This window comes from Anomaloglossus baeobatrachus, chromosome 2 (assembly GCF_048569485.1).
Source record: "Anomaloglossus baeobatrachus isolate aAnoBae1 chromosome 2, aAnoBae1.hap1, whole genome shotgun sequence".
Classification (NCBI taxonomy): Eukaryota; Metazoa; Chordata; class Amphibia; order Anura; family Aromobatidae; genus Anomaloglossus; species Anomaloglossus baeobatrachus.
Genome location: NC_134354.1, coordinates 642,261,956 through 642,276,575, shown reverse-complemented (window position 1 = coordinate 642,276,575; position 14,620 = coordinate 642,261,956). Strand labels below are relative to the sequence as shown.

Below are 14,620 nucleotides of genomic sequence, written 5' to 3'. Positions count from 1 at the left end.
GATGTGTGGCATCACTAGGTATGTAACTGTGGTGTGAGATCAGTGGTCCAAAGCCATTTAACCCCTCAAAAACACCAGTTACTTATTCAAATCTGTGAAAACTGCGATTTTGCCAACTTTGATGCCAGTTCTGATGCCCAGAACCTGTTTGGGCCAGGCTGTAGTGATCTGAATTTGATGTGTGGCATTACTAGGTATGTAAATGTGGTGTGACATTAGTGGCCCAAAGCCATTTAACCCCTGAAAAACACCAGTTACTTATTCAAATCTGTGAAAACTGCGATTTTGCCAACTTTGATGCCAGTTCTGATGCCCAGAACCTGTTTGGGCCAGGCTGGAGTTATCTGAATTTGATGTGCGGCAACACTAGGTATGTAAATGTGGTGTAAGATCAGTGGCCCAAAGCCATTTAACCCCTCAAAAACACCAGTTACTTACTCAAATTATGAAAACTGTGGTTTTGCCCACTTTGATGCCAGTTCTGATGCCCAGAACCTGTTTGGGCTAGGCTGGAGTGATCTGAATTTGATGTGCGGCAACACTAGGTATGTAAATGTGGTGTGAGATCAGTGGCCCAAAGCCATTTAACCCCTCAAAAACACCAGTTACTTATTCAAATCTGTGAAAATTGGCTGTGTGCCCACTTTGATGCCAGTTCTGATGCCCAGAACCTGTTTGGGCCAGGCTGGAGTGATCTGAATTTCATGTGTGGCATCACTAGGTATGTAAATTTGGTGTGAGATCAGTGGCCCAAAGCCATTTAACCCCTGAAAAACACCAGTTACTTATTCAAATCTGTGAAAATTGGCTGTGTGCCCACTTTGATGCCAGTTCTGATGCCCAGTTTGGGCCAGGCTGGAGTGATCTGAATTTGATGTGTGGCATCACTAGGTATGTAACTGTGGTGTGAGATCAGTGGCCCAAAGCCATTTAACCCCTCAAAAACACCAGTTACTTATTCAAATCTGTGAAAATTGGCTGTGTGCCCACTTTGATGCCAGTTCTGATGCCCAGTTTGGGCCAGGCTGGAGTGATCTGAATTTGATGTGTGGCATCACTAGGTATGTAAATGTAGTGTGAGATCAGTGGCCCAAAGCCATTTAACCCCTCAAAAACACCAGTTACTTATTCAAATCTGTGAAAACTGCGATTTTGCCCACTTTGATGCCAGTTCTGATACCCAGAACCTGTTTGGGCCAGGCTGGAGTTATCTGAATTTGATGTGCGGCAACACTAGGTATGTAAATGTGGTGTGAGATCAGTGGCCCAAAGCCATTTAATCCCTCAAAAACACCAGTTACTTATTCAAATCTGTGAAAATTGGCTGTGTGCCCACTTTGATGCCAGTTCTGATGCCCAGTTTGGGCCAGGCTGGAGTGATCTGAATTTGATGTGTGGCATCACTAGGTATGTAAATGTGGTGTGAGATCAGTGGCCCAAAGCCATTTAACCCCTCAAAAACACCAGTTACTTATTCAAATCTGTGAAAACTGGGGTTTTGCCCACTTTGATGCCAGTTCTGATGCCCAGAACCTGTTTGGGCTAGGCTGGAGTGATCTGAATTTGATGTGCGGCAACACTAGGTATGTAAATGTGGTGTGAGATCAGTGGCCCAAAGCCATTTAACCCCTCAAAAACACCAGTTACTTATTCAAATCTGTGAAAACTGAGGTTTTGCCCACTTTGATGCCAGTTCTGATGCCCAGAAACTGTTTGGGCAAGGCTGGAGTGATCTGAATTTGATGTGTGGCATCACTAGGTATGTAAATGTGGTGTAAGATCAGTGGCCCAAAGCCAATTAACCCCTCAAAAACACCAGTTACTTATTCAAATCTGTGAAAATTGGCTGTGTGCCCACTTTGATGCCAGTTCTGATGCCCAGAACCTGTTTGGGCCAGGCTGGAGTGATCTGAATTTGATGTGTGTCATCACTAGGTATGTAAATGTGGTGTGAGATCAGTGGCCCAAAGCCATTTAACCCCTCAAAAACACCAGTTACTTATTCAAATCTGTAAAACTGGGGTTTTGCCCACTTTGATGCCAGTTCTGATGCCCAGAACCTGTTTGGGCCAGGCTGGAGTGATCTGAATTTGATGTGCGGCATCACTAGGTATGTAAATGTGGTGTGAGATCAGTGGCCCAAAGCCATTTAACCCTTCAAAAACAGCAGTTACTTATTCAAATCTGTGAAAACTGAGGTTTTGCCCACTTTGATGCCAGTTCTGATGCCCAGAAACTGTTTGGGCCAGGCTGGAGTGATCTGAATTTGATGTGTGGCATCACTAGGTATGTAAATGTGGTGTGAGATCAGTGGCCCAAAGCCATTTAACCCCTCAAAAACACCAGTTACTTATTCAAATCTGTGAAAACTGCGATTTTGCCAACTTTGTTGCCAGTTCTGATGCCCAGAAACTGTTTGGGCCAGGCTGGAGTGATCTGAATTTGATGTGGGACATCACTAGGTATGTAAATGTGGTGTGAGATCAGTGGCCCAAAGCCATTTAACCCCTCAAAAAAACCAGTTACTTATTCAAATCTGTGAAAATTGGCTGTGTGCCCACTTTGATGCCAGTTCTGATGCCCAGAACCTGTTTGGGAAAGGCTGTAGTGATCTGAATTTGATGTGTGGCATCACTAGGTATGTAAATGTGGTGTGACATCAGTGGCCCAAAGCCATTTAACCCCTCAAAAACACCAGTTACTTATTCAAATCTGTGAAAATTGGCTGTGTGCCCACTTTGATGCCAGTTCTGATGCCCAGAACCCCTTTGGGCCAGGCTGGAGTCACTTCAGTTTGATTAGAGGCATCACTAGATATGCAATTCTGGTGTTAGATCAGTGGCCCAAAGCCATTTAACCCTTTCACTAACATACTTTGGTGCCCACTTTGATGCCCATTTTTATGCCAGTTTTATAATTTTTGCAGCTGGTTTTGAGTGTATTTATATTAGGGCACATCAGTGCATTGTATTTTATTATTGTCATGTGTTATTTTTGTTGTTAAACGTGTAAAAAACTGAAAAAACTAAATTGCCGAATAAGAAACTGACGAATAAGAAACCAACTTCAGCATCGTGCACGGGATCATAGATTCTTTGTGAGTAAAACGTTTCCCTGTCTGCTTTTTGAAAATGTTTTACCTCAAATGTTTTAGATCTCAGCACAGAGGATGGAAAAAAAAAAAAAATAAAAAAAAAAAATTTAATCCCATTCAATTGTGGAAATTATTATTCCAAAAACTCCTTTAGGCTGTGTGCACACGTTGCGGTTTTTAATGTGTTTACGCAGCGTTTTGAACTGCAGCGTAAACGCATGCGTTCTGCGTCCCCAGCAAAGTCTATGAGAATTTAGCAAATTTCATGCGCATGTTGCATTTTTAAACGCAGCGTGCCATGCTTGCCAAATGTATGACAAAATCGATGCGCTCAAAAAAGCAACATGTCACTTCTTTGGTGCGTTTTGGGCGCTTTTCCCACTGTCTATGGTAGAGGAAGCATCCAGAACACATGAATTCTGCATTCACAATGCATCCAAAACGCATTTTGGATGAGTTTTGAAACGCACATGATGCGGTCACGAAACGCTGCAGAATATTTGTCACGGCAGAACGCAACGTGCGCACATAGCCTTAACCTACAATGCTGCCATCATGGCTAGCTCTGTGATGGTGATGTGAGATCAGTGGCTCACAACCATTTAACCCTTTCAATAACATCCTCACTGTTCCACTTTTGAAATAGTTATATTTATGTATACTGTTGTTTCTAGGTGTAGTAACATCAAGATCACCCACCGCCTTGTATTTTGATTCTTTTTGTTATTGAAGCATTTAAATAAAACACACAAACACACATTATATATATTTACACACACACAGCTGAGAAACCAATTTAGCAGTATGGCAGCAGTGGTGCGACTGAGGCTGCTGGTCCCCAATTGGCAGGAGACGTATCACTCCGCAGCGCACACAGCGGTGCCCTCGCCTGCAGACCCTGGCACAGACAGCTCCAGGCCCGTACACACAGACAAACCTGGTCCAACCGCCTCCTCCCCGGGGCCGCACATGGAGCAGCCCGGATCCAGCCTCGGTCCCGGCCGTGCACCGGTTCCCAGGACGCCTCTCTTCACACCGGCTCTGCTCAAGCCCTACAATTCGTAAAATGCTACTCTCCCTGATTGGTCACAGGAAGAAACAAAGTCTCACGTGGTCACGTCCTTTACGACCAATCAGCTTCTAAGAAAAAAAAGTTGCGTCAAAGGTCGGACTATTACCACGTGACGATATTCTGATTGGCCGCTAACTGGGAACGAGAGCTCTTCCTGGACAGGCAACGAAAAGCGAGCAGGGCGTGGTGCGCAGGCGCAGTGTATATTTTGAAGCCGAGGAACGCCATGGTTGTACTCTACGTGCCCGTAAAGGCAATGGAGCGGAGGAAACATGGCTTCTTGCAGCGCTTTATATACTGTTTCAGCCATCATGTTGTAATCACCTAACTATTGCTTATGTTCTATATAGTAAAAGAGACCCTATACCTTATTTATCTTCAGTGCAGTAAGCTAGGTTTATTTTTACTTTGCATGTCTTGCTTGCACTTTTCTGAGGGTTTTTTTTCCATGCAATGCCTTAGTCTTTGTAGACTGAGCTTCTGTCAGGCCCAGATTGACCCAAAAGAACAGAAAACTTGGCACTCAGGAGTTGATGTGAAAGAATGGTGCTTTTTATTCCGAGACACTATCAAGCACAAACGTTTTGGTCGGTAACAGACCTTCCTCAGTGTGCAGTGGTGGTAGTGTCTGTTTCACAGGAGAGGCAAGTCTCACACTGCTCCTGCAGCCACTCATTCACGTCTCAGAGTGCTGATTACCTTCATTGAATATGCACTGCTTCCCTCGCCCACCGGTGGCTGTGATTGGTTGCAGACAGACGAGCCCCCATGCTGAGTGACAGCATGTCTGACGCTTCCAATCACAGATGCTGGTGGGCGGGTCTATATCGTATAGTAAAATACACTTAAAAAATTGGCGTAGGATTCCCCAATAATATGATACTCAGCACAGATAAAGCCCTACAGATGGGGGCTGGTATTCTCAGGCTGGGGAGACCCATGGTTATTATGTGCCCCCCCAGCCTAAAAATATCTGTCTGGAGCCCCCACAATTGCCACATCTATTATATGTGACAGTCCCGGCACTTTAACCAGCTCTTCCTGATTGCTCTGCTGCGGTGCAATCGGGGTAATAAGAAATTAATGGCAACCTACAGCTGCCACTAAGCCCTAGATTAGTAATGGGAGGCGTCTATGAGACCCCATCACTAATCTGGAAGTGAAAAGAAATAAACACAAATACCGAAATAATCCTTTATTTGAAATAAAAGAAAAAAAACACTTTTACCACTTTATTAAATTCAAAAACACCCCTGCAGGTCCAACGTAACCGTTGACAAGGTCCCACAACGCTTCCAGCACTGCTACATCTGAAGCTCACAGCGAGCACCATAGAACAAGCCTGCCCACTGTGAGGTTCAGGCAAAGACTGAGCTGCGATCAGCGGTGACGTCACTCAGATTAGCCGCGGCCACAGCTGGAGTCCTCCACCTGTGACTGCAAATCACCTGAATGATGTCACCGTTGATAACTTCAGTGGCTACCTCACAGCAGGCGGTCATGTTTTATGGCTGTTGCTGTGAGCTTCAGATGCAGCAGTGCTGGAAGCATAGTGGGACCTCGTGTGGATTATGTCAGACCTGCAGGGGTGTTTTGTGGGTTTATAAAGTGGTGAAAGGGTTCTTTTTTGTCTTTGATTCCAAATAAAGAATTTCTCGAGTGTTTGTGTTTATTTATTTTCACTTACAGATTAGTGCTGGGGGGTCTCATAGACCCTCCCCACTACTAATCTAGGGCTTAGTGGTAATTGTGGGTTGCCATTACCTCTTTACTACCCCAATTTCCACCGCACCAGGGCAACAGGAAGAGCTGAGTCCAGTGCCAGAATTGGCGCCTCTAATGGATTCGCCACTTCTGGGGCGGCGGTGGGATGCTATTGTTAGGCTGGAAAGGGCCAAATACCCATAGCCATTTCCACTTTAATTAAGCAGCCACCCAGTTGTCTGCTGTACCTTGGCTGATTTTAGAAAAATGGAACCGCCTTGTCATTTTTTTTGTTAAATCAATAATAAAAAAAAAAGTGTGGGATACCCGCTATTTTTCATAACAAGCCAAGGTACAGGAGACAGCTGAGGGTTCCAGCCCACAGGTGCTGCTGTTCCTGTGCTGGATATGAAAAATAGGGGGGACCCTACATCATTTTTTTTACCAAGAAATAATTTTAAAAAGTGCTGGCCAAGCTAGTTATCGCTTTATCTATCGAGCTATTCTGTTATTTCTATCTATTCTATATGTTCGTTCTATCTATTCTATATGTTCTTTCTATTTTTTCTATCTTTTAGCTATCAAATACTATCATATTTTGTATCTCTTTTAAAAAAAACGCATAAAAAATGCAATAATATAAACGAGGCAAAACATCATGCTTTTTTTGGGCCACAAGCTGCTTTTCTGTAACCACAAGATAAAAAGATGCATACAATGAGACTACAATGGCACAAATGCAGTATAGCAGAGGCATTCATGAACTGAATACGGTATTAATTGATATGTGTATACATAAAAATGTACTTGTGAAAATGGGAAAAAAAAAACTTTGCATACAGCATAACAGATAAAGTTAAAGCAGCATAATCATTAATAAAAAAATTCAGTAGTGATGGGCGGACCCGGACTGTAAAAGTCTGGATCTGCGCTGTTTCAAACGTACCAGAGTGCTGGGCCAGGAGTTCTCAGGGAACTCCGGGTAATGATCCGGATCTGGCAACTCAGGAAATAAAAAAAAATAAAGAAACTAAGACTAAAGCAAGCGCATTATATTTATCGGTCTGTACACTGCTGTAACTGCTACTGGGCCGCTCATTGTACTTCTGGGCCACTCATTATTGCTCATCCATATGCACTGCTTACCCCCACCCATCAGCAGTCCCCACATCTGTGATTGGCTGAAGTCAGACGTGCCCCCAGCCTGTTTGACAGCATGTCTGTTGCAATCACAGACCCTGTCTACAGGCCTACAGTATATCATGGTATAAAAATAAATAAATTGGCGTAGGGACCCCCCATATTATCATACCCAGCACAGATAAAGCATACTGCTACAGGCTGCAGCCCCCAGCCTTGTGCTTATCTTGGCTATGTATCAAAATATAATAAATCACATGCGGCTTTGGGGGTTTTTTTTGGATACCTATCCAACAGCTGGGGCTGGTATTCTAAGGCTGGGGAGACCCATGGTTATTAGATCTTCACAGACTAAAAATAGCAACCTGCAGCCACCCAGGATTGTCGCATCCATTAGATGTGACAATCCCGGCACTTTAACGGATCATCTCGATTGCCCTGGTGCAGTGGCCATCGCAATGGGTGTAATAAGGGGTTAACGTCAGCTCACAGCTGCATCTAAGCACTACATTAGTAATCGGAGATGTCAATGAGACCCTCCCCATTACTAATCTGTACGTTAAAAGAAATACACACAAACCCTGAAAAAATCCTTGAAATAAAATACAAAAAAACCACCCTCTTTCACCCCTTTATTAACCCACAAGACACACAGGTCCGACATAACCCACATGAGGTCCCAGAAGAATTCCAGCTATGCTACATCTGAAGTGACATCGTGCAGCCATAGAACATGACTGCCTGCTGTTAGCTTCAGGCAGAGACAGAGCCACACGATGAGGTTATTTGCGGTCACAGCTGGAGGTTCCCACGGTCCTCCACCTGTGATTGCAGGTAACCTGACGTCAGGTGACCTCATTAAACTCAGTGACCTCACTTCAGGTCAGGTCACTGAGTTCACAGACCTGCATCTCCTGGCATCGTAGTGATTCGATTTTTTTGCCAGCATGTGTTCAGGAATATGGTTTAAAAATTTAAAAAACACCAAACCTGCATCTCTTGACAAAAAAATTTGGTTTTCTACCAGAAGATGCAGTTGAGTTCACTGAGTTTAAGGAGGTCCTCTGAGATCAGGTTACTTGCAGCCACAGGTAGAGGATTGAGGGAACCTCCAGCTATGACTGCAGCTAACCTGAGTGACATCACCGCTGATTGCTGCTGCTTATTCATTCTCTGCCTGAAGCTCACAGAGGGAAGCCATGCTTGATGATGACGTACGCTGTTAGTTCAAATGTAGCAGAGCTAGAATTGTCGTGGAACCTCGTGCGGATTACCTTGGACCTGGACAGGTATTTTGGGGTTCATAAAGTGGTGAAAAAGGGTTTTTTTTGTATTTTATTTCAAAAATAACAACAAAAACATCCTGTTTGTGCATAGATGTGTTGGCCTGGGCTAACTGGACTGGTTGCCCTCTGTTCTGCTGTGAATATATTAGATTTTTGGGGGAGTTTTTATCTCCTCTTTTTGTTGCTATTTTTGATATTTATCAGTGTAGGGACCTTCAAACATGAGGATCTGTGATGAGGATTGCAGGCTTATGTACATTGGCCAATTTTCTAACTAATACCTCATATATATATATTTGATATATTTTTTGCACTTTTTTATACGGGGTGCAGCCAGGCATCTTAATACAGGCCGTGCATAGTGGAGTCTCCGGCCCTTGTGTGTTGCAGTGAGTAGTGTACGGGTAACCCGCCGAATCTAATAGTAAGGGTGTGGTAATAGGTTGCTGGCTGGACATCATGAACAAACAAGTGTGAACAGCACCCTATGCGCGCCACTAGTGTGCAATTTACCTTGCACCTGTGAAGTGTCCATCATGTTGAGAGGTTTGTCTGCATCCTGTTTGTGCATAGATGTGTTGGCCTGGGCTAACTGGACTGGTTGCCGTCTTTTCTGCTGTGAGTATATTGTATTTTATTTAAAATAATGGATTTTTTGGGTGTTTTTGTTTACTTACTTTGACTTACAGATTAGTAATGTGGGGTCTCATAGACCCACCCCATTGCTAATCTAGGGCTTAGTGGCAGCTGTGGGCTGCCATTAACCTTTTATATTACCTTGATTGCTATCGCACCAGGGTACTAGGGAAGAGCCGGGTAAAGCACTTCTAATGGATGCAACAATTCTGGGCAGCTGCAGGCTGCCATTTTTAGGCTGGGGGGCAGCCCAATAAGCATTGGTCTCCCCAGCCTGAGAATACCATCCCCCAGCTGTCAGGATTTATCTTGGCTGGGTATCAAAATTGAGGGGACCGCACATCGTTCTTTAAAATTATTAAAATAATTTAAAAAAAGCGAATGGCTGGGGTCTGTAGCCTGTACCCAGCATCTGTGCTGGGTATGATAATATGGGGGAACCCTACGCCAAATATTTTATTTTTATTGTACGATTGACCCACAGACAGCACCTGTGATTGTAGGCATCAGTCACGCTGTCACTCAGGGTGGGGTTATCTGCGAATCCACTCATCACTAGTCAAGATTCTTGGAACAAGGAGAGGAAAAAACAAAAATAGAAAATATCCATGTCAGGAAGGGGTCAAACTACTCCCCATTGCCTCAATCTCGAGTCAATGTATTATCATTTCAGTAGGTTCCTAGCTGCCGACAATGTAGGCCTGTTTTGAAGCTCAGCCAAAAGCTGAGCTTTATAGGAGAACCAAAATTTCATTATATACTGCAAGACTGGTTTTGCAGTATGTAGTATAAGCAATGAAAGGATCACAAGTTCTCTAGAACTAAAATAATTAGTAAATATTGAAAAAAAGTTTTAAAAAATAAACAATTAGAAAAGTTTCCTATTCAAAAGTAAAGAATTTTTTCAAAAAATAAAACTAAACATTGTTGGTACTGTCTCGTAAAAAATCAAAATGCCAGAATTGCATTGTTTTTGCACTTCCTTAAAAAAGTGCTATAAAAGGAGATCAAATACACCCCAAAATTGTATCAAGAAAATACACCCTGTTCCTTAAGCCCGCTTTACACGCTTCAATATATCTCACAATCCGTCGTTGGGGTCAAGTTGTAAGTGACGCACATCCAGCATCGTTTGTGAGGTATCTGCGTGTGACACCTACGTGCGATCAGGATTGAACGCAAAACCGTTGATCGCAAACACATCGTATCTTTGTCTAGAATTGAACGTTTTGTTGCACGAACCTAGTCAATTGAAACGTGTGACATCCCTCATACGATTTTGATGTCTGAGGCTATGTGCGCAGGTGTGCGCTCTGCACCGCAGCTTAAAAAAGGTCCGCTTCAGAGCGCAGCTGAAAAGCTGCGTTCTGAAGCGCCTCACAATGTCTGTCATTCACTAATCTCTGTCAGTCGGTCACTATCTCTGTCACTCTCTCTCTGTCCATGTCAGTCTATCCCTCTTACCCCCTCTCTCATACTCACCGATCCCCGATCACCGGCGCGACGCTGCATGGCATTCACACTGCTCTGGCGGCTTTTACTATTTTGAAAAAGCCGGCCGCTCATTAAACAATCTCGTATTCCCTGCTTTCCCCGCCCACCGGCGCCTATGATTGGTTGCAGGGAGACACGCCCCCACGCTGAGTGACAGGTGTCTCACTGCACCCAATCACAGCAGCCGGTGGGCGTGTCTATACTGTGCAGTGAAATAAATAATTAAATAATTTAAAAAAACCGGCGTGCGGTCCCCCTCTATTTTAAAACCAGCCATATTTACTGTCACTTACAGATTAATCATGGAAGGTATCTTGGGGAGACGCCTGACATGATTAATCTAGGATTTAGTGGCAGCTATGGGCTGCTAATAACTCCTTATTACCCCGATTTGCCAACGCACCAGGGCAAATCGGGAAGAGCCGGGTACAGTCCCAGAACTGTCGCATCTAATGTATGCGACAATTCCAGGCGGCTGCTGACTGATATTGTTAGGCTGGGGGGGCTCCCCATAACGTGGGGCTCCCCATCCTGAGAATACCAGCCTTCAGTCGTATGGCTTTATCTGGCTGGTATTAAAATTGGGGGGGACCGCACGCCATTTTTTTAAATTATTTAATTATTTATTTCACTGCACAGTATAGACACGCCCACCGGCTGCTGTGATTGGGTGCAGTGAGACACCTGTCACTCAGCGTGGGGGCGTGTCTCACTGCAATCAATCATAGGCGCCGGTGGGCGGGGAAAGCAGGGAATACGAGATTGTTTAATGAGCGGCCGGCTTTTTCAAAATAGTAAAAGCCGCCGGAGCAGTGTGAATGCCGTGCAGCGCCGCGCCGGATATCGGGGATCGGTGAGTATATGAGAGAGGGCTGCTCAATTCAGTTACTCAGGAGTTTAGCAGTCACCGGTGAGTCCTTCACTGGTGACCGCTAATCAGGACGCGACACAGACAGATCCGCAGCATGACAATGAAGTCGGGTGAAGTTCACCCGAGTTCATTCTGATCGTACGGCTCTTTCTGTGTCTGCTGTCATCTGCCATTCAGCTCTGCTACATGGCTGTCTGTATCTGCTGTTAGCAGCCATGTAGCAGAGCTGAATGGCAGATGACATAGTAAAAACGCATCCCTACACATTACACACGCTTGGCAAGTCAATAAATAAAAAAAAAAAAAAAAAAAAAGGTGCCCAATGCATACGTCACAGAACACATGATCTAAAGGATCGCACACAAAATTGATCAATTTAACATAGACTACTAACGCACGTGTGACAGCAAATGAACGACCTACGTGCGCTCTCATTAGATCACACATGCGATCTGGGCGTGTCACATCGCAAACGTGATTGCACAACAAATTGCAACGTGTAAAGCTGGCTTTAGACAGCAAAATTATAAAGTTACTGGTGTAGGAATATGGTGACACACAAATTGTATTTTATTTTTTTTTACAAGAATTGGAATTATTTTTAACCACTAAATAAAAAATAAAAAAAACTTTATAAGTTTGCTATCGCTGTAATTGTTCTCAGCTGTTGAATCATTTTTTCAGGTCAATGTACTGTATTTTCCCAAAAAAAGCAATGTTTGAATTATGTTTTTTTCCCCACGTCAAACTAATTTTCTTCCCCTGTTTCACTACATTATAATCGTCCCTCAAGTTATGTCTCTCGGAACGAGGGAAGGGAAAAATTGAAAAATGTCTGAGCATGTAAAGGGTTAAATAGCAATTTAATTTATTGTGAAACTAATTAATTTCTTCCTAAGCTGCAAAATCAATCAGTCAGCTAAATTCAATTGACAATTGAGTTCAATTGCAAACCCAGCCATGATTACTACCAGACCTGGTGAATCTAATCATCACTCATAGAGAAACCGTTGGCAACTATGGCCACAATTCATTAAGACAGATGTTGTACATGAGATTCTTAATGAAGGGACTTGGTGGAGTAAGTAGCATGTGCCATAATAAATAACGTGCATCTTCCAAATGACATGTGCCTCCATGTGACGACCAGAAATCCTACTCCAGTCTAAAACTGTCAGTCTCAACATCTTTGCCCAAAAATGTGTGAATTTACAAAGTGTTTTACACAGTAACATGGACACTGCAGAATCGATGTTGTATCGGCCCCTATTAGTTTTTAAATAGCAACATGTGATTCTACATGGTAAAGAGATTCAAATATATATTCCAAGTTATTGAAATCTACCAACCTGGAAAGAGTTACAGAGCCATAGCTAAGGGTCTGAAACTCCAGCAAACCACAGTGAACGCTGCTCTCAGCAAATGGAGAAAACCCAAAAGTGGTTGGACTTTCAAAATTTCACCAAGAGCCAATTAACGACTTATCTGAGAGGTCACAAAAGAGCCAAGACGAAAGATCTTACTTGCTTTATGGTTCTATTTATGAGCAAAAATGCCATCCAAGAGAGAACTGCAAGGAGCAAACCACCTTTTGGCAAAAAGAACGCAAAGGATCACATTTGGCAAAAGAATCTAGATAACCCCTAGACTTTTGGGATAATATTCTGTGAACTGAGTCAAAGGTGCAACTTTTTGTAAGCTATGGGTCTTGTAATACCTTGCGTAAAGCTAACTTTGCATTCTACCATAAGTACATCATATCAAGAGTCAGACAGCAGCTTCCTCCTGCAGCACATGGACTATTTAGCATAACTAATGAACCATGAATTCTGATCTGTCAGAAATTCTTGAATGAGAATATCCACCCGGTACCTAAATCTGAAGGGTTATGCAGTAGGACAATGATCCAGACCACACTGGTCAGACCATCTTTTGGAGTGGCCAAGTCAAAATCTGACCAGAATCGGCATCGAAACGCACCGTACAGTACTTTATGGAATATTTTAATTAAAAAATATCTTTTTTATTATTATTATTATTTTTTTTTTTTTTAAAGTTACCATTTCCATTGGGAGAATTGTTTAGCACCAACTGTCCAGCCACGGTTGGTGCATACCATCTATTCCCTGCCAAGGAAACTAGAGTATGATCTCCAGCACTTCAAAGAAGGTTAAAAATATTTATTGAGGTTCTATTAAAAAAGATCCATTGATCATGAAAACAGTGAGGGGGGACACATTAAGAGAAATCCGACATGTTTTCAGCAAGTAGAGCCTATCGATCCTAATCTGGACTTTAGGAAGGGTGAGCTGAACTACTTTTTGTATTTTCTGCTTCCATTCCCTGCAACCCACTGTATATTGGATAGGATCTTGGAGGTGATTAATTATAATTAATTACAATTGAATTGATCTTGAGTAATTAAGTCAAACCCTTGCACTCTTTTTGGTCGACATAAGCACAAACCTATAATACACATAGACGATATTCACACATCCATAGAAATAAGTGGTCGGACTTAGTTGCTGCAAATCTTTTATTAGCTGGTTAAGCAGACATGGCACTTGTACAGTACATTGCTACAATGCTAAAGGGTAATGTCCCACTCAAACAGACAGGGAGGGATATATAGCACCAAAGTCGCTTTACAGCTATGTTGTTTTTAAGCATTTCTTGTTTTGGGAAACAGCCAGAGCCCAAAACCAATCCCTAAACTTACAGGTCAAGGTTTACAGAAGGGCGACACCCGTGACACTGATGAGGTGCATTGGGACAAATGTTTCCTTAATTCTTAATGTAGACACTATGTAATCTAATATGCTCAATATTTGAGCTCATTGTACACAAATGTATGAAATAATTGAGTTACTTCCATTCTTGGCCTGATGATCTCGGGAGATGAAAAGGTGAATGGGAAAATACATCCTCTATACTTATGGTCTGAGAAATCATTAGAATAGAAAAGACATGACAGTCTGGGACATAGGCACTTAGATGTTTTACAGTAAGAGAAATGGTAACATAAAATCAACACATGACATTCAAAATGAGAAAAGGTCACTCGTAGTATGACAGGCTGCTCCATGTCCTGTAGGCGCATGATAATGAGGGGTGTTACATGGACACCAGGTTTCCTAGATCTTAAAAAGACATTTTACTTCTCCCCTTCAGAAGCCTGCTCCTTCCTGGACTCGGTCACAACCTGCTGTTAATTAGTAAAAAAAAATATTGTTACATAAAACATATGGCATGATAAATAAATACACAGGAAAAAAGGAATCATCATGTGCTCATTGGGTGGCTAGCCTTCCCTTACCCCCGGA

At 42.9% G+C, this 14,620-nt stretch overlaps 2 protein-coding genes across 4 annotated transcripts in view; both read right to left on the bottom strand.

The window, feature by feature from the left end:
- Positions 1 to 4,202, bottom strand: part of TROAP (trophinin associated protein) — a 225,436-nt gene extending 221,234 nt beyond the window's left edge. For both annotated transcript variants that reach the window (XM_075334410.1, XM_075334411.1), the window contains exon 1: positions 4,032 to 4,202. The gene's annotated coding sequence lies outside the window, so the exon portion shown is untranslated. The remainder of the gene's footprint in view (positions 1 to 4,031) is intronic.
- Positions 4,203 to 13,815: 9,613 nt separating this feature from the next.
- The window catches only part of PRPH (peripherin), a 30,107-nt gene continuing 29,302 nt past the window's right edge, over positions 13,816 to 14,620 (bottom strand). For both annotated transcript variants that reach the window (XM_075336940.1, XM_075336939.1), the window contains exon 9: positions 13,816 to 14,502. In XM_075336940.1, coding sequence (XP_075193055.1) covers positions 14,452 to 14,502 — 51 coding nt within the window. In that variant the 3' untranslated portion in view covers positions 13,816 to 14,451. The remainder of the gene's footprint in view (positions 14,503 to 14,620) is intronic.